The following is a 23,742-nucleotide window of genomic DNA, read 5'->3' as shown; positions in this document are numbered from 1 at the left end:
GCTGCATTGGGTCTTCGTCGCTGTGTGTGGGCTTTCTCTAGTTGCGGCGAGCGGGGGCTACTCTTCGTTGCGGTGCGCGGGCTTCTCATTGTGGTGGCTTCTCTGTGGCAGAGCACGGGCTCTAGGCACACGGGCATCAGTAGCTGTGGCACGCCGGCTCAGTCGTGGCACTAGAGCTTAGTAGCTCTGCGGCATGTGGGATCTTCCTGGACCAGGGCTCAAACCTATGTCCCCTGCATTGGCAGGTGGATTCTTAACCACTGTGCCACCACGGAAGTCCCACTAACTTGTTTTGTTTTGTTTTTTTTTTTACATCTTTATTGGAGTATAGTTGCTTTACAATGGTGTGTTAGTTTCTGCTTTATAACAAAGTGAATCAGTTATACATATACATATGTTCCTATATCTCTTCCCTCTTGCGTCTCCCTCCCTCCCACACTAACTTGTTTTAAAAGCAAAAACTCTCCCTCCTGTTGGAAGTCTGCTGCGCTAAAAAAAACATGATCAGTTTCTTCTCTAATTCCTCAACCTCTATTTTGTCCCCTCTTTACTCCCTCTAGATTGATAGTCTGCAGCTGGAATGGATTGGGAGCTGGAAAAGAAAAGTCAGGGACAAGAAGAGGCTAACATGACTGGTACCGTTATAATTTAGTGTAAGTCATATTTACCTTCTGAGAGACCCCACTACTGGGAACTTCCAAATACAGTTCCCTTTTCATGGGCATGGCCACTTCTCTAGATGCCTCCTCTTGGCATGCAGTGGCCCACCTACTCTGGTAGGTCTTGTTCTCTCCCATCAGTCCTCTTGGACAGGATCCAAACCAACCTAGGCATGCTTCATCCGTGGGTTCCATCTGGAGCTCAGGTGATAGCTAGCCACTTTAGTCACCACCACCCTGCTCCCCCCCACCACTGCCCAAATCCTGGAAACATGTACGTTTCCCCCCCAAATTCTCTCACCACTTTGATTTATAGTGGCATCAGTGTCTGAGGAGCCCCTTGTTTATTATAAGGGAGTGAGAAGCACCTACTTTTCTTACCCCTAGAAAACTATGTTCTAAAAATAATTTGCTCTCTTAAAGAGACATTCCCTTTTCTCAGCCTCTCGAAGTAGGAGGTAAATTAATGGTAGCAAAACGTTACAGTCAGCTACTTTACAAGACTTTATCTTAGAATGAGGGACAATTGAAAGATTGTTTTGCCTATCATCTTTGGGACATCTGAGTCTGAAGCAGAAAAATTTCTAAGTTACCGTCCTGTTCGAAACAATGACAACAGTTAGAAAACTCAGAGGTTTGCTAGAAAAGACATTAACAAATCAACAGGTTTCATATATGTGTCTGTGCGTATGTGTATATATGCATCAAAAAACTATGGAAAGTTGCCAGTGGCCATCAAAATACAAGATACAAAAGACAGCATGATGTATAAAAAAATTTTTGATGGGACTCAAAAATTAAAGACTTAAATAAAAGGACCAGGGACACATGATAAATTGTCAAAACTCCCTAACATTTCATGGAGTTTCATTAAAATTTCAGTAAAATTTTTAAACTTTCTGAAGTTCTTAGGAGAAAATGAACAAGACAAAAATTGTTAAAGAAAAATAATGAAGGGGGAAGTAAGCCTACCTGATACTAAAACATGTTTGTTTGTTTGCGGTACGCGGACCTCTCACTGTTTTGGCCTGTCCTGTTGCGGAGGACAGGCTCCAGACGTGTAGGCTCAGCGGCCATGGTTCACAGGCCCAGCCACTCCACGGCATGTGGGATCTTCCCAGACCAGGGCATGAACCCGTGTCCCCTGCATTGGCAGGTGGATTCTCAACCACTGCGCCACCAGGGAAGCCCCTAAAATATGTTTTAAAACTGTAATAACTGCAGAGTAATCCTGGCAATTAAATGAACAGATCAGTGGAACTAAATACAAAGTCCAGATACACTCAAATATATAAAGGAAATAAAGTGTATGATAAAGAAAAACTATAAAAAATATTTTAAGTAATTATAGAATTAATTTCCTTCCTTTAAAAAAGATCTAATATCAATCCAGAAAATAAAATTAAGTTAATAGAAAAGTGAAAAAATTGAGACCTTTCACAGACAAGAAACTAAAGATGGATGGCGGTGGTGGCTGCCGTGGGGAATTTGCTGCCTGGCATGGCCTGGCTTTTATTTAAAAAACAAACAGAAATTAAGGTGCTTTTTAAACATTGTGAATAGAAGCTTATCTTCTCTCATAATAAGAAAAATAAGAACTAGAATCACAGTGTATACCTTGGTAAGCATCAGGAAGTTTGTATCCGTGGTACTCATGAGGGTATGGGGTGACAAGAATTTTCACGTATTGCTGGTCATGATATAAATGGTAGAGCCTTAATGGAGAACAGCTTGGAAGTAGTTAATAATAATAGGCAGGTTAGGAGAGAAAAGATAGTTCTAGAGAGGTGGGGCCTTGCCCAAAATCTAACCCATTACCCCAGGAGCCTGTATCTCTGGCTTTGGGGATAAAATTTTTGTCTAGCTTATTCTCCCCCCATATTGGTGTGGAATATATAGAGTGAACAAGCACCAAAGCAAGGGAAATGGAGTCAATCTTGAGTCGTAAGTCATAAGAGAGCTTAAAAGCATGTGTAGTGGCATGTGGCTTCTTTTCATCTTGCTTTTGCCTTCTTAGGAACCGCCCCTTTTCTAAAGAGGAGCCCAAAGGAAGACTGGTCATCTCTTGCAGATCTCAAAACCATGGCTCAGGTGAGATGATGGTTCCTTTCTCCTTTCTGAAATAGTTTTTTGTTGTTGTTTTTAAGAATATTTGAGCATTTCCCTTTCTTGTACTAAAATCCTCCTGTTTATCTTCCCCTTCCTGAAAGCAGTCCCCACTTGTTCCCATATTGGTCAGATAAGCTTTTACCTTCCACGAGTGCTCCTTCTAATTTTAAGCAGTGTTCACACATTAAGTGGGTATAATCATTCAACATCTTTTCTCAGTGTTCTTCCAGAAGCAGTGCTAGAACAAAAATGCATTTCCTCAAATTAAATGAGAATATATTACTTCATGAACCTGTCTTGCAAAGATAAAAACAGGGGCTTCCCTGGTGGTGCAGTCGTTGGGGGTCCGCCTGCCGATGCAGGGGACGCGGGTTCGTGCCCTGGTGCGGGAGAATCCCACATGGCTCGGAATGGCTGGGACCGTGGGCCATGGCCACTGGGCCTGCGCGTCCGGAGCCTGTGCTCTGCAACGGGAGGGGTCGTGGCGGTGGGAGGCCCTCGTACCGCAAAAAACAAAAAAAAAGATAAAAACAGTCAAGATGGAGATGGAATTGATAGATTGCTATTAGTTAAGTGGCAAGAAGTCCTGTCTTGAGGCTTTGAGACTAGAGCTATGCTTTGGCAGATTATGCAAAAACCAAGAATCCTGTATTTCTCCTCTCGGATCCTTGAGTTCTGCTCATAGCTGCTAATAATTCCTAAAAATCTGTGGTATGTGTTATAGATTTATTCCTATTTTTCAGTTTCTTCTAATTTTATGTTCACATGCAAGGAAGTAAATGAATATACTTAGATCACCATACTGAACTAAAAGTGTAACTCATGAAATAGTCTGCTCTTGATTTCAAAGACATTATTCTGGTTCTTTCTTTCAGAAAATTCATCTTTATGCTTGGACCTCTTTTTTTTTTTTTAATTTTTATTGGAGTATAGTTGGTTTACAATGTTGTGTTAGTTTCAGGTGTACAGCAAAGTGAATCAGTTATACATATACATATATATGTCCACTCTTTTTTTTAGATTCTTTTCCCATATAGGCCATTACAGAGTACTGAGTAGAGTTCCCTGTTCTATACAGTAGGTTTTTTTTTTTTTTTTTTTTTTTTAGCGGTACGCGGGCCTCCCACTGTTGTGGCCTCTCCCGTTGCGGAGCACAGGCTCCGGACGCACAGGCTCAGCAACCATGGCTCACAGGCCCAGCCGCTCCGCGGCATGTGGGATCCTCCCGGACTGGGGCACGAACCCGTGTCCCCTGCATCGGCAGGCGGACTCTCAACCACTGCGCCACCAGGGAAGCCCCAGTAGGTTCTTATTAGTTATTTTATGTATAGTAGTGTGTATATGTCAGTCCTAATCTCCCAATTTATCCCTCCCTGCTTTATCCCCTGGTAACCATAAGTTTATTTTCTGTATCTGTGACTCTACTTCTGTTTTGTAAATAAGTTCATTTGTACCCTTTTTTTTAGGTTCCACATATAAGCGATATCATATGATACTTGTCTTTCTGTGTCTGACTTCTCTCAGTGTGACAATCTTTAGGTTCATCCATGTTGCTACAAATGGCATTATTTTGTTCTTTTTTATGGCTGAGTAATATTCCATTGTATATATTGGACCTCTTAAATACTGGTGTTCTCCAGATTCTGTATTGGTTCTTTTCACTGTATAGTCTCCTGTTCTTATTCACAATCTACCACTGTTATTCTAATGATGCTCAAATAATTTTAATGCTAAATCTCTGTTGTGGGTGTCAAAACTGTATCCAACCTCCAAATAGATACCACCTCCTGTGTCTTCCACAGATACTTCAGGCACATGCCCAAGGTTTACCTCATTATCTCCTACCATTTTAGTCTTTTATTTCTTCCCCTCAACCTGCTTATGGGCCCAGCCCCTACCCACCTGCTAACACAGCTAACTTGAGTTGTGTCTCTTTTCCATTGCACGACCATTTAGTGGTGAATCTTATTCCTTATATTTCAGTTCCCTTTATCTCCACTGATATCATCATGGGTGTCTCTCTCATACTGGTAACTTATCTTCCCGTTTAACACCTTTGCTCCTTTTCCCATCCTCCAAGTGTTCACCCCAGTGCTCCCTTATGGATGTTTGTGTTGCTTACACTTTTCTGTTTAACTCTGTGTGTGTGTGTGTGTGTGTGTGTGTGTTTTAAAATATACATGAAATAGGGCTTCCCTGGTGGCGCAGTGGTTGAGAATCCGCCTGCCAATGCAGGGGACACGGGTTCGTGCCCCAGTCCGGGAAGATCCCACATGCCACAGAGCAGCTGGGCCCGTGAGCCATGGCCACTGAGCCTGCGCGTCCGGAGCCTATGCTCCACAACAGGAGAGGCCACAGCAGTGAGAGGCCTGCATACTGAAAAAAAAAAAAAAATTGTGAGAGCTAAAATATACATGACATAAAATTTTATCATTTTAACCATCATTAAGTATATAATGCAGTTCCATTAAGTATATTCACTATGTTGTATAGCCATCACCAGTATCTATTTCCAGAACTTTTTCACATCCCAAACAGAAACTCTGTACCAATGACATTAAACAATTAACTCTTATCTTACAGTTTTCATAGAATTAGACCCGAAGCACATTTGAAGAATGTTTAAGACAATCTATTAGGGGAGAGGAAAATATTAAAATATGCATTAATAGTTTAATTCAAGAATAGTAATCAATAATGATAATATAGTTTTCTAATTCATGAATATGAGGCACATCTCCTTTTATTTAGATCTTTAAATTCTCTGAGTAATGTTTTTTTGTTATCAGTGTACCAATCTTGCAAATGTTTGTTATATTAATACCTAGGTTTTATGCTATTGTAAATACTATGCATTTTTATTTCAAATTCCCATTGTTCATTGCTAGTATATGAAAATGCAATTGATTTTTTTATATTAACCTGCATTCTCAACTTATTCTAGTAATTTTTTGGTAGATTCTTTGGGATTTTCTACATAGATAATCATGTCATATGTGAATAGTTACTGTTTTCCTTCTTGCTTTCCAATATGTATTCCTTTAATTTCTGTCTTGCTTTATTTACTACATTGTCTAGAACCTTCAGTGCAATGTTGAATATAAGCGGTGAGAACAAACATTTATGCTTTATTCCTGACTGAGGGGAAAAGCATTTAGTCTTTGACAAAGTGTAACATTAGTGACAATTTTTACTTAGATGCTCTTTATCAGATTTATCAGGTTGAAGAAGTTCTAGTTTGCAGATCATTCTTATCACAAATGGCTGTTGAATTTTGTCAAAAGATTTTTTGTGTCTGTTGGTTTTTCTGCATTATATGGTTTTTACCCTTTTTAAGTTAACATGGTGAGTTATATTGATTGATTTTGAAGCGCTAAACCAGCTTATCCCTAGGATAAACCCCACTTGGTCATGATAGATTCTTTTTTCATATATTGCTTGATGAATTTACAAGTTTTTCTTGCAATATCTTTGTCTAGTTTCGGTATCAAGGTAATGCTGTCTTACAGAATGAGTTGGGAAATATTATCTTATTTTCGGAAAGAATTTGTGTAGAGCTGCTATTATTTCTTCCTTCAATGTTTGTTAGAATTCACCAGTGAAGCCATCTGAGCCTGGAGATTTCTTTGTGGGAAGGTGTTTAACTAGCATTTCAATTTCCTTAATACAATTATGGCTATTCATGTTATCAATTTTTTTTCTCTTCAGTGAGCTTTTATAATTTGTGTCTTTCAAGGAATTGTCCATTTCATCCAAGTTATAAAATTTATTCTCACAAAGTTGTTCAAAAATCTACTCTTTTTATCCTCTTGATGTTTGTACAGTTTGTAGCAATGCCATTGATTCATTCCTGTTATTGGTAATTTGTGACTCACCTTTTTCCTTGGTCAGTTGGCTAGAGGTTTATCAATTTCTCTGATTTTTCAAAGTACCAACTTTTGGTTTCATTGATTTCCTCCATTATTTTTCTGTTTCCTGTTTCTTCATTTCTGCTCTTATATTTTTATTTCCTTTCCTTTTCATTACTTTGGGTTTAATTAACTCTTCTTATTTTGTATATGGGAGCTTATATCATTGATATGAGACTTATTTTTTCCAGTAGAACATTTAATGCTATAAATTTCCCTCTAACAAATTTAGACATGTTGTATTTTCATTTTCATTCAGTTGAAAATATTTTCTAATTTCTCTCACGATTTCCTTTTTGACCCATTGGTTGTTTAGAGGAAGTGTGTTTAATTTTCAAATATTTGGGGATTTTCCAGATAGCTTTCTGTCATTGATTTCTAGTTTAATTTTGTTACAATCAGGGAACATGCTGTATATGATTTCATTCTTCTTAAATTTATGGAGACTTTTTTTGTACCACCTGATGGATGTTCTGTGTGCACTTGTAGAGGATGTATATTCTAGTGTTATTGGATGGAGTATTCTCTAAATAATCAGGTCAAATTGGTTGATTAGTATGGTAAAGTCTTCTGTATCCTTATTGATCTTTCAGTCTATTTGTTATAGCAGTGACAGAGAAGAAAGTCAAAATCTTACATTATAATTGTGGATTTGTCTATTTTTCCTTTTCAGTTCTATCAGTTTTTACTTAATATATTTTGAGGTTCTGTTTTTAGGTGTATTCATATTTAGGATTGTTATATCTTCTCATGAATTGACCCCCTCTATCATTATAAAATACCTTACTTGAGACTTCCTTGACGGTCCGGTGGCTAAGACTCCACTCTTCCAGTGCAGGAGACATGGGTTTGATCCCTGATTGGGGAACTAAGATTCCCACGCCCTGCACAGTGCGGCCAAAAATAAATAAGTAAATATAAATAAAATAAAATGCCTTGCGTAATCCCTGATAATATTCTTTGTTCTGAAATCTATTTTGTTTGATACTATTGTAACCATTCTGGCGTTCTTATGATTAGTGTTTATTTTTATTTTTTTGTTGGCTGTGTTGGGTCTTTGTTGCTGCGTGTGGGCTTTCTCTAGTCGCGGCCAGCAGGGGCTACTCTTCATTGCAGTGTGCGGGCTTCTCATTGCAGTGGCTTTGCTTGTTGCAGAGCACAGGCTTTAAGTGTGCATGCTTCAGTAGTTGCAGAACATGGGCTCACTAGTTGCGGCACACAGGCTCTAGAGCTCAGGCTCAATAGTTGTGGCACACGGGCTTAGTTGCTCCATGACATGTGGGATCTTCCCAGACCAGGGATTGAACCTGTGTCCCCTGCATTGGCAGGCAGATGGATTCTAAACCACTGTGCCACCAGAGAAATCCCTATTTTTAATTTTAATTAATGTAAAATGAATTAATTTTAATTAATTTCCAAAAAATGTCTTAAATGTCTTTTAATCTAGAGCATCTCCCTCCTTTTCTTTCTTGTTTTTTTTTAGTTGCAGTGTAGTTGATTTTACAACATTACATACATTTCAGGTGTACAACGTGGTGATTCACAGTTTTAAAAGTTTAAACTCCATTTATAGTTATTACAAGTATTGGCTATATTCTGTGTGCTATACAATATATCCTTATAGCTTATTTATTTTATACCTAGTAGTTTGTACCTCTTAATCCCCTACCCCTAGCTTGTTCCTCCCTCCTTCCATCTCCCCACTGGTATCCACTAGTTCGTTTTCTATGTCTGTGAGTCTTGTTTCTGTTTTGTTGTACACATTCATTTTATTTTTTAGATTCCACGTATACACGATAATGTACAGTGTTTGTCTTTCTCAGTCTGACTTGCTTCACTGAACATAATACTCTCCAAGTCCATCCATATTGTTGCAAATGGAAAAATTTCATTCTTTTTTATGGCTGAGTAATATTCCTGTGTGTGTGTGTGTATGTACACACCACATCTTCCTTATCCATTCATCTGTTGATGGGCACCTAAGTTGCTTCCATATCTTGGTTATTGTAAGTAATGTTGCTGTGAACATTGGGGTGCATGTATCTTTTCAAATTACCATTTTTATTTTTTTCAGACACATACTGAGGAGTGGAATTGCTGGGTCATTTGGTAGTTCTATTGATAGTTTTAGTTTTTGTTTTTCCTAGTGGCTGCACCAATTTACATTCCCACCAACAGTGTATAAGGGTTCCCTTTTCTCCACATCCTTGTCAACATTTGTTGTCTGTGGTCATTTTGATGATAGCCATTCTTACAGGTGTGAGGTGATACCTCATTGTGGTTTTGATTTGCATTTCTCTGATGTTAGTGATGGTGAGTATCTTTTCATGTGCCTGTTGGCCATTTCTGTGTTTTCTTTGGAAAAATGTCCATTTAATCTAATGCCCATTGTTTAATTGGTTTTGTTTTGGGGTTTTTTTGACATTGAGTTGTATGAGCTGCTTATATTTTGGATATTAACCCCTTATTGGTCATATCATTTGCAAATATTTTCTCCCATTCTATAGGTTGCCTTTTCATTTTGTTGATGGTTTCCTTTGCTATGCAAAAGCTTTTAAAGTTTAATTACGTCCTATTTGTTTATTTTTACTTTTGTTTTAAGAGTGTTTTTCTGCCTATGTTTTCTTCCAGGAGTTTTATGGTTTTAGTCTTACATGTAGGTCTTTAATCTATTTTGAGTTTATTTTTATATATGGTATTAGAAAATATTCTAATTTTATTCTTTTACACATCCAATTGTCCCAGCAACCCTTATTGAAGAGACTGTCTTTTCTCCATTGTATATTCTTGCCTCCTTTGTCATAGATTAATTAACCATAAGTGCATGGGTTTATTTCTAGGCTCTCTGTTCTGTTCCATTGATCTGTGTGTCTGTTCTTATGCCTGTAGCATACTGTTTTGCTTACTGTGTTTTTAGTATAGTCTGAGGTCAGGGAGTGTGATACCTCCAGATCTGTTCTTCTTTCTCAAGATTCTTTTGGCTATTCGAGGTATTTGTGTTTCCATACAGTTTTTAAATTATTTATTCTAGTTCTGTGAAAAATGTCATTGGTATTTTTTTTGTTTTCTTTTGGCTGCACCACACAGCATGTGGGATCTTAGTTCCCTGACCAGGGATCAAACCTGCACCCCCCTGCATTGGAAGCACAGAGTCTTAACCACTGGACCACCAGAGAAGTCCCACCATAGATACTTTGATAGGGGATTGCATTGAATATGTAGATTGCCTTGGGTAGTATGGTCATTTTAACAATATTAATTCTCCCAGTCCATGAACCTGGTACACCTTTCAACCTGTTTCTGTTATCTTCGATTTCTTTCATCAGTGTCTTAATACTTTTTCAAATACAGGTCTTTTACCTCAGGTAAGTTTATTCCTAGGTATTTCATTCTTTTTGATGTGATTGTAAGTGGAATTGTTTCCTTAATTTCTCTTTCTGGTAGTTCATTTTTAGTCTATAAAAATGCAACAGATTTCTGTATATTAATTTTATATCCTGCAACTTTACCAAATTCATTGATTAATTCTAGTAGTTTTTTGGTAGCGTGTTCAGGATTTTCTATGTATAGTTATCATGTCATCAGCAGTGACAGTTTTACTTCTTCCTTTCCAATTTGGATTCCTTTTATTTCTTTTTTTGTCTGATTGCTGTGGCTAGGACTTTCAATACCATGTTGAATAAAAGTGGAGAGAGTGGGCACCCTTTTCTTGTTTCTGATCTTAGAGGAAATGCTTTCAACTTTTCACCATTGAGAATGATGTTTGCTGTGGGCTTATCATATATGACTTTATTATGTTGAGACATGTTCCCTTTATACCCACTTTCTTGAGAGTTTTTTTTTATCATAAATGGATATTGAATTTTGTCAAAAGTTTTTTTTGCATCTGTTGAAATTATCGTATGGTTTTTATTCTTCAGTTTGTTAATGTAGTATATCACATTGATTGATTTATGAATATTGAACCATCCTGGCATCCCTGAGTTAAATCCTACTTGGTTATGGTGTATGATGCTTTTAATGTATTGTTGAATTCAGTTTGCTATTATTTTGTTGAGGATCTTTGTATCTGTGTTCATCAGTGTTATCGGCTTGTAATTTTTTTTGTGATGTCTTTGTATAGTTTTGGTATCGGGATGACACTGCCTTATAGAATCAGTTTGGAAGTGTTCATTCCTTTGCAATTTTTTGAATAGTTTGTGGAGGATATGTGTTAACTCTTCTTTAAATGTTAATTAGAATTCAGTTGTGAAGCCATCTAGTCTTGGAATTTTATTTGTTGGGAATTTTCTTATTATTGATTCAGTTTCATTACTGGTAATTGGTCTGTTCATATTTTATATTTCCTGGTTCAGTCTTGGGAGATTGTGCATTTCTAAGAATTTTTCCATTTCTTTTAGGTTGTTCATTTTATTGGCATAGAGTTTTTTGTAGTATTCTCTTATGATTCTTTGTATTTCTGTGATGTCAATTGTAACTTCTTTTTCATTTCTGGTTTTATTGATTTAGACCCCCTCTTTTTTCTTGATGAGTCTGTCTAAAGGTTTATCAATTTTGTTTATCTTTTCAAAGAACCAGATCTTAGTTTCATTGATCTTTTCTATTGTTTTTGTTTGTTTGTTTTTAGTGTCTATTTCATTTATTTCTGCTCTGATCTTTATGGTTTTTTTCCTTCTACTAACTTTGGGTTTTGTTTGTTCTTTTTTAGTTCCTTTAGGTGTAAGTTTAGGTTTTTTATTTGAGATTTTTCTTGTTTCCTGAGATAAGCCTGTATTGCTATATACTTCCCACTTAGAACTGTTTTGCTGTGTCCCATAGACTTTGGATCATTGTGTTTTAATTTGTCTCCAGGTATTTTTTTATTTCCTCTTTGATTTTTTTCACTAATCCATTGGTTGTTTAGTAGTATATTATTTAGTCTTCACGTTTTTGTGTTTTTTGCAGTTTTTTTTCTTGTAGTTGATTCCTAATGTCATAGCATTGTGGTCAGAAAAGATGCTTGACATGATTTCAGTTTTCTTAAAGTTACCATGACTTGTTTTCTGTCCTATGATGTGGTCTACCCTGGAGAAATGTTCCATGTGCATTTGAAAAGAATGTGTATTCTGCTGCTTTTGGATGGAATGTTCTGTGTATATCTATTAAGTCCATGTGGACTAATGTGTCATTTAAAGCCCTTGTTTTCATATTGATTTTCTTTCTTTGTATAGACACATTGATGTATGTTAAAGTACCCTACTATTATTTTGTTACTGTCAGTGTCTCCCTTTATTTATATCTTAATATTTGGTTTATATATTTAGGTCTTCCTATTTGGGTGCATGTATTTTTACAATTATTACATCTTCTTGGATTGATCCCTTGATTATTATGTTTTGTCTCTTATAACACCCGTTGTTTAAAAGTCTATTTTGTCTGATACAAGTATTGCCACCTCAGCTTTCTTTTGATTTCCATTTCCATGAATGCCTTTTTCCATCTCATGTTCAGTCTGTGTCTTTATAACTGAAGTGAGTCTCTTGTAGGCAGCATATACACAGGTCTTGTTTTGTATCCATTCAGCCACTCTGTCTTTTGATTGGAGTATTTAATCCATTTATATTTGAACTAATTATTGATATATTCAGTATATGTTCTTGTTGCCATTTTGTTAATTGTTTTGGGGTTGCTTTTGTAGTTCTTTTTGTGTGTGTGTGTGGTACGCGGGCCTCTCACTGTTGTGACCTCTCCCATTGTGGAGCACAGGCTCCGGATGTGCAGGCTCAGTGGCCATGGCTCATGGGCCCAGCTGCTCCACAGCATGTGGGATCTTCCCAGACCGGGGCATGAACCCATGTCCCCTGCATCGGCAGGCGAACTCTCAACCACTGCACCACCAGGGAAGCCCTGTACTTCTTTTTTGTTCCTTCTTCTTTTGTTATCTTCTCTTGTGACTTGGTGACTATCTTTAATGTTATGTTTGGTTTCCTTCCTCTTTTTTGTGTGTGTATCTATTATGGATTTTTGTTTGTGGTTACCATGAGGTTTCTGTATAGCAATATATGTACGTGTGTGTATATGTATATGTATATATGTATATTGATTGTTTTAAGTTGCTGATCTCTTAATTTCAAATGCATTTTAACAACCTTGTATTTGTTCTCTTCTCCTCTCACAATTACTGGTTTTGACATTATATTTTACATTTTTTTTTGTTTTGGATATCCCTTAATTGCTTATTGTGGATATAGATGATTTTGCTACTTTTGTTTTAATCTATTAGCTTTGTGCATGGACGATTCAATACCTTTACTGTATGAGAGTTTTCCTTTCGTAATTTTCATGTTTCTAGTTGTGGTCTTTTCTTTTTGGCTTAGAGAAGTCCCTTTAAAATTTCTTGTAAAGCTGTTTTGGTGGTACTGAACTCTTTTATCTTTTCCTTGTCTGTAAAACTTTTGCTCTTTTCACTAAATTTGAACAAGAGCCTTGCCAGGTAGAGTATTCTTGGGTTTTTTTCCTAGCTTTTTCCTTTTCATCAGTTTAAATATATCGTGCCACTCCCTTCTGGCCTGTAGAGTTTCTGCTGAAAAGTCAGCTGATAGCCTTATGGGAGTTCCCTTGTGTGTAACTTGTTGCTTTTCCCTTGCTGCTTTTAATATTCTCTCTTTATCTTTAATTTTTGCCATTTTCATTACAGTATGTCTTGGTGTGTTCCTCTTTTGGTTGATCCTGTTTGGGAATCTCTGTGCTTCCTTGACTTGGATGTCTATTTCCTTTCCCAAGTTAGGGTAATCTTCAGCTATTATATCTTCAAATATGTTGTTAGCTCCTTTCTCTATTCTCCTTTTGGGATGCCTGTAATGTGAATATTAGTGTCCTGATGTTGTCTCAGGGGCCTCTTAAACTTTCCTCATTTCTTTTCATTCTTTTTTCTTTTTTCTGTTCAGTGGCACTGATTGCCACTACTCTGCTTATAGCTCACTGATCTGTTCCTCTGTATCATTTAGTTTACTGTTGATTCGTTCTACTGTATTTTAGATTTCATTTATCGTATTCATCATCTCTGTTGGGTTGTTCTTTATATTTTCTAGCACTTTGTTAAAGACTTCTAACTTCTTGCTCTATGCATCCATTCTTCTCCCGAGTTCTTGATCATCTTTATGATCAGTACTTTGAACTCTTTCTCAGGTAAATTGCCTAACTCCCCTTCACTTAATTCTTCTTCTGGGGTTTTATCTTGTTCCTTCATTTGGAACATGTTCCTCTCTCACCTCATTTTACCCAACTTGCTGTTTTTATTTCTGTGTATCTGGTAGTTTGGTTACCTTTTCCCAACCTTGGAGAAGTGGCCTTTTGTAGATGTCCTTTGTGTCCCAGCAGTGCACTCCCATCTTATCACCAGAGCTGTATGCTCTAGGGTGCCCCCTATTGGGTTGCATGGGTCCTTCTGTCATGACAGGTTGACAACTGTGGGCGGTCCTGTAGACTTGGTTGGCCTCCGGTTTGGTTGGTTGCTAGGCTTTGCCTTGTGCAGAGACTGCTGGCCGCTGGTTGGTTGGGCAGGTCTTAAGGCAGCTGGCTGGGAAACCCCAGACGACCCCAGGGCTAGTGCTAGCTCACTGGTGGGCAGAATCCAGGAGACCCTGGGGCTGGTGTCCACTATTGGTGGGTGAAGCCAGGTCCTGGGGTCTGGCAGCTGAGCCCAGGGGTCCCAGAACTGGTGTCTGACCACTGGTGAGAGGGACCATTTTCTGACACTGCAGCATGAGGCATGTTCCAAAGTTTGTGTTGGCCTGCTAATGGGTGGGGTCAGAGCCCATCCAGTCCCAGCGTAGGTGCTGGCCTGCTGGTGGATGGGCTGAGTCTACAGGCTACAGGCTGTGGTTGTCTGACTGGTGTCCACCTGCTGGTGGTTGAGACTGGTCCCAACTCTAGAACAGGCTCGCTGGTGTGTGGGACCATGGATTCTGGGGCTGGTTCCTGCCCACTGGTGAGTGGAGCAGGGTCTGGTTGCAGGGCCCTGGGGGCCCTGATTCTAGTGCCTACACACTGGTGTGTGGAGCCAGGTCCTGGGACTTGTGGTGGGCAGGACCATGTTCAGGGTCGACTGTGGGGTTAGGAGGTCTTGAGGCAGCCTGTCTGCCAGTGGGTGGGGCTTTGTCCCTACCAAGTTAGTTGCTTGTCTTGAGGCATCTATGTACTAGGACCTTTGGGCTGTTGGGTGGAGGATGGGTCCTGAGGCTGATAAGCTAGAGGGAGGAATCCAAAATGGAGGTTGCTAGCACAGTGTCTACATTGTAGAACAAGCTCCCCAAAATGGCTGCCACCAGTGTCTTGTCCCTAGAGTGAGCTGTAATTGCCTCTGGCCTTTTTGGGAGACTCTCCAAGATGAGAAGATAGGTCTGACCCAGGCTCCTTTCAAATTACCACTTCTGCCCTGGTTCCTGGAGCATGTGAGATTTTTGTCTGTGCCTTTAAGAGTGGAGTCTCTATTTCCCCTAGCCCTCTGGTTCTCCTGAAAGTAAGCCCCACTGGCCTTCAAACCCAAATGTTCTAGGAGCTTGTCTTCCTGGCACAAGACCACTGGGGTGGGGGAGTCTGATAATGGGGCTCAGATCCCTCACTCCTTGGGGAGAGCTTCTGCAATTATAATTAGTCTCCCATTCATGGGTTGCCTACCTGGGGGGCTGGAACTTAACTACATCACAACCTCACTCCTACACATCTTGTCATACCTTCTTTATCTGTAGATCTTTTCTTGTAGGTGCCAGTCATTTTCACTGATCATTGTTCTGTAAATAGTTGTAATTTTGGTGTGCTTGTGAGAGGAGGTGAGCTCAATCAGGGTCTTTCTATTCTGCCATATTGGCTGATCTCTTTCAATTAGTTTTTACATAGTATACCTGTTATCCATTCTTTATACTTTAACCTACCTATGTTTTAATATTTATAATGAGTCTGTTACAGAGAGTATATATTTTGGTATTACTTTTGTCTCCAGTCTGATACTCTCCCTTTTCTGGGGTGGGGGGGGCGGGGCTGTGCCGCATGGCTTGTGGGATCTCAGTTCCCCGACCAGGGATTGAACTCAGGCCATGGCAGTGAAAGCCCAGGATCCTAACCAGGTAACTCCTGATACTGTACCTTTTGATTAGAGTTTTTAGTCCATTTTCATTTAATGAGTTATCAATAAGTTGTTTAAATATACCATCTTGCTATTTTTTTGTTTTCCCATTTGTTTTTTGATTGTTGTCCCTGTTTTTCTTTTGTTTGTTTGTTTTTTGGCTGCATTGGGTCTTAGTTGTGGCACGCGGGATCTTTGAGGCATGCGGGATCTTTTCTTGTTGTTGTGGCATGTGGGCTCTTTGTTGTGGCGCGTGGGCTCCAGGGTGTGTGGGCTCTCTAGTTGTGGTGCACAGGCTCCAGAGTATGTAGGCTCTGTAGTTTGCAGCATGCAGGCTCTCTCATTGATGTGTGCAAGCTCAATAGTTGTGGCACACACAGGCTTCGTTGCCCCGCAGCATGTGGGATCTTAGTTCCCCAATCAGGGATCAAACTCATGCCCCCTGCATTGGAAATGGACTTCACTGGACCACCAGGGAAGTCCCTCAGTATCTTTAATAGTTCAGGGTTTTCAGATTTTTTTTCTTTTGGTAACATGTTTTTTAAGTTAAAATATTTGTCCATTTCATCTACATTGTCTAATTTATTGCCTTTAATTTGTTTATAATTCTCTTATCCATTTAATATCTGTAGGATCTGATAATGGCCATGTGTAACATCCCTCTTTATTTCTTAATCCATCTAACTAGAGGTTTTACAGTTTATTGATATTTTCAAGGATTTGGCTTTAGGTTTCATTGATTTTCCCCTATTGCTTATTTATTTTCTATTTTACTGATTTTTCCTTTTTTCCTAACTATTTCCTTTACTTGCTTTGGGGTTAGTTTAACTTATTCTTTTTTAAAGCTTCTTAAGATAAAAGTTTAAATTATTGATATTAAATCTTTCTTGTTTTCTAATATAAGCATTTAAACTTATAACTTTCTCTTTTAGCCTATTCTAATTACATCTTCAAAATTTGATCTATTTGTATTTAGTTTAATATATTTTATGAAAAACAATTTTTTAATCTTCTTTGACCCTAAATTGGTTACTTGGAAGTGTATTGTTTAATTTCCAAACATTTGGGGCTTTTCTAGATATGCCATTTTTATTGATATCTAATTTAGTTCATGTGTGGTCAGAAAACATACTTTGTATGATTTGTCTTAAATCTGTTGAGACTTGTTTGTGTTCTATCTTGGTGCATAGTCCATTTACTCTTGAATAAAATGTGTTGTGAAATTATTGAAAGTGGTGGTCTATAAATATCAAATGCGTTAGGTGTCAGTATTCTTTAGAGATTCTAAATCTAAAGGTTTTCCCCCTTTTGTCTAGTTCTCTCAGTTACTGACAAACATTAACACCAACCATGATTTTAGACTTTTTAAAATCTCATTTTACTTTTGTCAATTTTTGCCTCATGTTTTGAAACTGTTATATAAGTACATATACATTTGTAGTTGTTATATTTTTCTCATGTGTTTACTCTTTTATTATCAGGAAATGTTCTTTTTTGTCTGTAGTGGTAATACTCCTCAGCATCTTTTACTATAGCCCCATCAGCTTTCCCATGTTTAATGTTTTTATGTTTTTTTCCCATCCTTTTATTTTAAACCTATTTGTGTCTATGGTATTTAAAGTATGTCTCTTGAAGACAATATATTTTGAGTCTTGGTTTTTTACACACTTTAATAATCTCAGTCTTTTTGTTGGAGTGTTTAGTCCTTTTGGAGTTAGGGCTGCCATTTCACTCTTTGTTTTCTGATTACCTAGCCTGTTTTATTTTAATCTTTTAACCATACTTTATATTTTAGTGCAGTTTTAGGTTCAGACAAAATTAAGCAGAAAGTACAGAGAGTTTCCATTTATGCCCTTACCCCCTGACACATGCATAGCTTTCCGTACTATCAATATCTTACACCAGAGTGGTATGTTGTTGAAATCAATGAACCTACAATGATACATCATTATCATCCAAAGTCCATAGTTTACATTAGGGTTCATTCTTGGTGTTATATATTCTATGGATTTTGACAAATATATAGTGACATGTATCTACCATTATAGTATTATACAGACTAATTTCACTGCTCTAAAAATCCTCTGTGCTCTGCCTATTCATCTCTCCCTCTCCTCTATAATATGTGGCAATGGCAACCACTGATTTAAAAAAAATTTTTTTTTTTATTTTATTTTAATTTTTGGCTGCATTGGGTCTTCGTTGCTGAGCTCAGGCTTTCTCTAGTTGCAGCAAGCAGGGGCAACTCTTTGTTGCGGTGCATGGGCTTCTCATTGCGGTGGCTTCTCTTGTTGCAGAGCACAGGCTCTAGGTGCGTGGGCTTCAGTAGTTGTGGTGCACGGGCTCAGTAGTTGTGGTGCACGGGCTTAGTTGCTGCACGGCATGTGTGATCTTCCCAGACCAGGGCTCGAACCCATGTCCCCTGCATTGGCAGGCAGATTCTTAACCACTGCACCACCAGGGAAGTCCCACCACTGATCTATCATCTCCATAGTTTTGCCTTTTCCAGAATGTTATATAGTTAAAATCATATATTATGTAGCCTTTTCAGATTGGGCTTCTTACATTTAATAATATGCATTTAAAATTACTCCTGGGCTTCCCTGGTGGCGCAGTGGTTGAGAGTCCGCCTGCCGATGCAGGGGACATGGGTTTGTGTCCCGGTCCGGGAAGATCCCACATGCCATGGAGCAGCTGGGCCCGTGAGTCATGGCCACTGAGCCTGTGCGTCCGGAGCCTGTGCTCCGCAATGGGAGAGGCCACAACAGTGAGAGACCTGCGTACCAAAAAGAAAAAAAAAAAATTACTCCTAACCTGTTTTTGTGCATCTGTTCCTATATCCTGTTTTATTTTGTGTCAAGCAGTACATTTTCATAATTAATTTTTATTTCTCTTTTGAGTCTGTAGTTATATCAGTTTGCATTATTTTTTTTGGTTGCTTTAGGGATTACAGTGTGCATCTTTAACTTAATCATGTTTTACTTAGAGATAGTACTGAATTACTTAAGGTAAAATATGTCAACTTGCAACACTGTATTTTCATTTATTGGCTTCCCCATGGTTTGTTTTTTTGTTCACCATGTGTGTGATATTTATATTTGTAATAAATGGTGTTAGAATGCCTACTTTAAACCAAGGGTCTACAGCCCAGAGGCTAAAAACAGTCTGCTATGCGTTTTTGTACAGATTGTGAGTTTAAAATAGTTATACTTTAAATGTTTGAAAAAGTGCAAAATCAAAATATTTCTGACCTACATAATCAAAATATTTCTCACCTACATAACTTATGAAATTTAAATCTCAGTGTCCATACATGAAGTTTTATTGAAACCCAACTTTGCTCATTCATTTTATATACTGTCCATGGTTGCGTTCATACTAAAACAGCAGAAAGTGTTCACCAACCCCTGCTTGAAACACTCATGTTTTTTAAATAAGGAAGGAAATGAGTATTTATAGTCTTTATATACAATTTTTCTCAACCTCTTCATTCTTTCCTAAAGACCTTGTTTACCATCTGATGTCATTTTTACCTTCAGCCTGAAAACCTTTCTTTACCATTTTTGATAGTACAGTTTTGCTATTGATGAATTCTCTCAGATTTCTTCTGAAAGTAGCTTTATGTTGACTTTATTTTCAATAAGTAATTTTGCTCAGTATGGGATTCTTGGTTGATGTTCTCTTTGGCTTTTAGCAGTTTGATTAGGATTTACTGAGTGTGGTTTTCTTTTGTTTTTATCCTTTTGGGGTTCATTAAGCTTTTTCAGTATGTAAGTTAAGTTTTTCTTACTTTGAATGTGTTAGGCCATTATTTCCTTAAAAATTATTCAGACCCTTTTTTTTCCCCCTATTTTTCTGGGACTGCAATTACACCTCTGTTGGATTACTTTGAAATTGACCCACTGCTCTCTGTGGGTCTATTCATTTTTTTCTTTTTCTTTCCTTTTCTATTCAGATTGATTAATTTCTGTTGATCTAGTTATATATAGGCATACCTAATTTGATTATGCTTTTATTTCACTTTGCAGATATTTCATCTTTTACAAATTGAAGGTTTGTGGCAATGCTGAGTTTAACGCAAGTCTATTGGTGCCATTTTTCCAACAGCATTTGCTCACTTCATTTCTGTCACATTGTCTATTCTTCAGTATTTCAAACTTTTTCGTTATATTTGTTATCGTCTGTGATCAGTGATCTTTGATGTTAGTATTGCAAAAAGATTACAACTCACTAAAAGCTCTGGTGATGATTAGCACATTTTAGCCATAAAGTATTTTTTAATTAAGGCATATTCATTGTTTTTTAGACATAATGTCATTGCATTTAATAGACTACAGTAGAATGTAAATGTAACTTTTATATGCACTGGGTAACCAAAAAATTCGTGCAACTCACTTTATTGCAATAATCGTTTTATTACAGTGGTCTAGAACTGAATCTGCAATATCTCTGAGGTATGCCTGTATTTACAAGGTTACTGATTGCTCCTTTTTCTATTTCTAGTCTGCTACCTACATAGTGAAATTTTCATTTCAGTTACTGTACTGTAGAATTTTCACTTCGTGCTTTTTTAGCAGTTTATGTTTCAAGATTCCATGCCAGGTTTTTCATTACTTCTTTAGATACATTTAGAACAGCTGTTTTGAAGGCTTTGGGGCAAAATCCAATACCTGGGTCCACTAGGAATTAGTTTCCATGAACTTTTTCTGAATATGGGTCATATTCCCTCTCTTCTTTTTCTGTTTTGTTTTGTTTACATGTCTAATTTTTGCTAGAAACCAGAACGTCATGAGTAATATATTATAGTAATCTGAATCCTGTATGTCTGTTTTTCTGAGGATTATTGTTTTTTGTTGTTGTTCTAGCAGACAATTAACTTGCTTGGAATCAAACTTCAAACTCTGCCCTCCCTGCCCCTCCACCTCCACCCCAAGTGTGAAGCAGCTGATAGCTAGGTCCCTTAAGCTCCCACCTGCTGCTTTTTACCCTGGTCCCATGATGGGAGGTAGATTCCCACTGTGTTCATGTACTTTAGCTCTCAAAGAATTTGGTATATATTTATACTTAGATTTGGGGCCTGACTTTCTACATTCTCTTTCTTTCAGTGTTTCACCCCTTATACTTCCTGCTGCTTTTTGTTAACTCCAGCTTCTGACACCTCAGTCCATTAAGGCTTCAGTTTTCTTCTGCTTAAGCTATGAGCAGGTTGTGGAATGCTGTTAATCAAAAATGCAGAAATCTCCAAATCTCACTAGGTACACTTCTGTTTTTCAAAACTCTTTGCTGGTGTCTTTCTGTTTGCTCTTTGCTAAGCCTCCTGTTATCTCTCTAACAATTGCTTAGTTTAACTATCAACCTGGAGTTATGGCAGAGTTTATACTCAGATTTGGGGTCTCATTTTTCCTGTAGTTCTCTCACTTCCAGAATTTATCGCTAAATCTCCAGCTCATCTGCCAGCCCTCAATTCTGTCCCCTGTCACCTTTGAGGAAGCTCTTCACCTGAAGAGCTATGGGCTTTGGGGTACCTTCATGCAAAAAAGCCACAAACCGGGCTTCCCTGGTGGCGCAGTGGTTGAGAGTCCACCTGCCGATGCAGGGGACACGGGTTCCTGCCCCAATTCGGGAAGATCCCACATGCCGCGGAGTGGCTGGGCCCGTGAGCCATGGCCGCTGAGCCTGCGCGTCCGGAGCCTGTGCTCTGCAACAGGAGAGGCCACAACAGTGAGAGGCCCACATAATGCAGAAGGAAAAAAAAAAAAGCCACAAACCTAACAATTCTTACTCATTGCTTGCCTTTTAAGGATTAAACTCTCCTCCAATTTTTGCTTGACCAATTCACTCTATTATTACTGGATGCCCAAAGTCACTCCCATGCATTTTAAAACTATATTTTTCCTGCATAACACATTAATCTTGAAGAGGAAAAAATTTACCTCCTCAGTGAAGCCTGAAAAATTGTTCTGCCCTTGTAATACATTGTTATCTTGTACATACTTCTGTTACAGTACCCATAACACCTTCTTGTAGATTTGTGTTGACACATACTTTCTTGAAGGTATGTGTTACATGCTTTGAGGTTGTAACTTCTTGTGAACAGGGACAGCATTTTGTATATCTTGGCACCCTAGTAAACGAGTCCAATTTGGGGTTACAAAGTGACTTCACAATAAACATTTTTAGAATGAGTTATTAAATAAATTTGGTGGCAAGTACTTCTACCTTGATTTTTGTTTCCCTATTTAAATCACAAAACAAGAAAAATGGTAGGCATTCTTTACAAGTTTTCATAAGAATGCCACAAAGGAACAGGATCAAAACTAGTCTCCAATTTCTCGTCAATTTGTTCTGATCACAGTCCCAAACCATTACAGGGATCAGTGTCATTCAAAGATGTGACTGTGGACTTTAGTCAGGAGGAGTGGCAGCACCTGGATCCTGCTCAGAAGATGCTATACATGGATGTGATGTTGGAAAACTATTGCCACCTCGTTTCTGTGGGTAAGAAAAACTCTCTTTGAAACTTTCAGTAGCGTGCATTTCCTTTCAAGATGCCTAAAATATGTGTGATCTTGATTTCAGGGATAAGAGGTGATGCATTCTTTTTGGTTGACAGAAAGGGTTATTGTGTCTTCACTTGCATAGTGCAAGGTGTTAAATTTACTGTTACACAAAGGAGTATCTTAATTTGCAGTACTGAAAATTCACCTTATTGATTTTTCAAAGGTATTGACGCCTAAGCAACTTAATCCAAATCTTCCCTTAATCAGGGTGTCACATGACCAAGCCTGACGTGATCCTCAAGTTGGAACGAGGAGAAGAGCCATGGACATCATTTACAGGTCATACCTGTTTAGGTGAGTTTCTGACTTGCAGGCAGATGAAATCTGTGGAAAATAAATTTAAAGTGGTCTTGTGTTGGGTGACACCTTTGAAATATTTTGGTAGTGTCTTTTTAAAGGTTCCTAACCATTGAAATGACTATTGTGCCTGCAAAAAAATTAAATCACTTTCAAATGTCACTCTCCCTATATAATAGACTTCCTTAGTTTGCTTGGTATTATCAAAGATAGTTGCCACTCTTAATCAAAATTAAGCCTTCCTTCTTTTAGATCTTTTTCCTTCCTTCTTATAGATCTTTTTTCTTGATTTGTATCCTTTTTTAGCTTTCTCGGTCCCTTATCTTTTAGCCATTGAATAGATTTCTTTTAGGCATTTTTAAATCTATCTTTAAGAAAGAAAAAATTCTTGGCTAATATTTCTCTTCTTAGTTGCTTTTTCTTTCCCCTTCTTTTATAGTATTTCAGATTTGTTTGCTATGCTAACTCTAAGTTCCCATTCTCACCAAGAGTCTAGCTATTAATTTTAAAGCTCACTCACCTTGGCCCAGACTGATAATTCCATAGTTACCATTTTCTTCCATTAAACTTTCATTGTTATATGGCTGATCATCTTTCCTGAAATCATCCCTTGGTTTGGGTAAAACACTGAATCCTTCTTATCCTGATTCTCTAAGTGATTTTTTATTTCCAACTTACTTTGTTTTTTTTTTTTTACCACTCTGGCCATATTGACTGGAACAGTGCCTCATACATAATAGTCACAGAACTTTTTTTTTTAAGGTATATTATTTCATTGGACTCTCAGTCTTATTTCTCTAATTTGTCCTCAAGAGATCTACCTTTCAATTATATTAGTCTCATCCACGCTCAGAACTTAAGCTCCTTGTTTTATGTGGAGAACCTCTAATACCAACATACTCGGCACAGTCCTCCCACCTTCACTCCAGTCCTTCACAAGTTCTGCACTATGATGCCTCACCCCTTTTGTGACAATAAGTTGAAAATGAAAATCACCAACTTTCCTAGCTCTTAAATTCATTCCCATTTAACTATTTCCAAATTATTTTATTACTGCCATGATACCAGCTTGATTGTCTCTGTCATAATCTCTTGTGGATCTCTTC

The 23,742-nt window shown here is 37.9% G+C and overlaps 1 protein-coding gene across 2 annotated transcripts in view; it reads left to right on the top strand.

Moving 5' to 3' along the window:
- The first annotated feature begins 402 nt into the window (after positions 1-402).
- The window catches only part of ZNF567 (zinc finger protein 567), a 28,173-nt gene continuing 4,833 nt past the window's right edge, over positions 403-23,742 (top strand). Inside the window, exons 1-4 of one of the 2 annotated variants that reach the window (XM_027078907.1) lie at positions 403-653; positions 2,677-2,750; positions 22,151-22,277; positions 22,547-22,633. In XM_027078907.1, coding sequence (XP_026934708.1) covers positions 2,742-2,750; positions 22,151-22,277; positions 22,547-22,633 — 223 coding nt within the window. In that variant the 5' untranslated portion in view covers positions 403-653; positions 2,677-2,741. The remainder of the gene's footprint in view (positions 654-2,676; positions 2,751-22,150; positions 22,278-22,546; positions 22,634-23,742) is intronic. The other variant, XM_027078906.1, reaches the window with a different exon arrangement.

The sequence above is a fragment of the Aethalodelphis obliquidens genome, unplaced genomic scaffold (assembly GCF_003676395.1).
Source record: "Aethalodelphis obliquidens isolate GAN/ISIS:26980383/991018 unplaced genomic scaffold, ASM367639v1 scaffold43, whole genome shotgun sequence".
NCBI classification, from domain to species: domain Eukaryota; kingdom Metazoa; phylum Chordata; class Mammalia; order Artiodactyla; family Delphinidae; genus Aethalodelphis; species Aethalodelphis obliquidens.
This window is presented reverse-complemented; position numbering and strand designations above follow the sequence as displayed.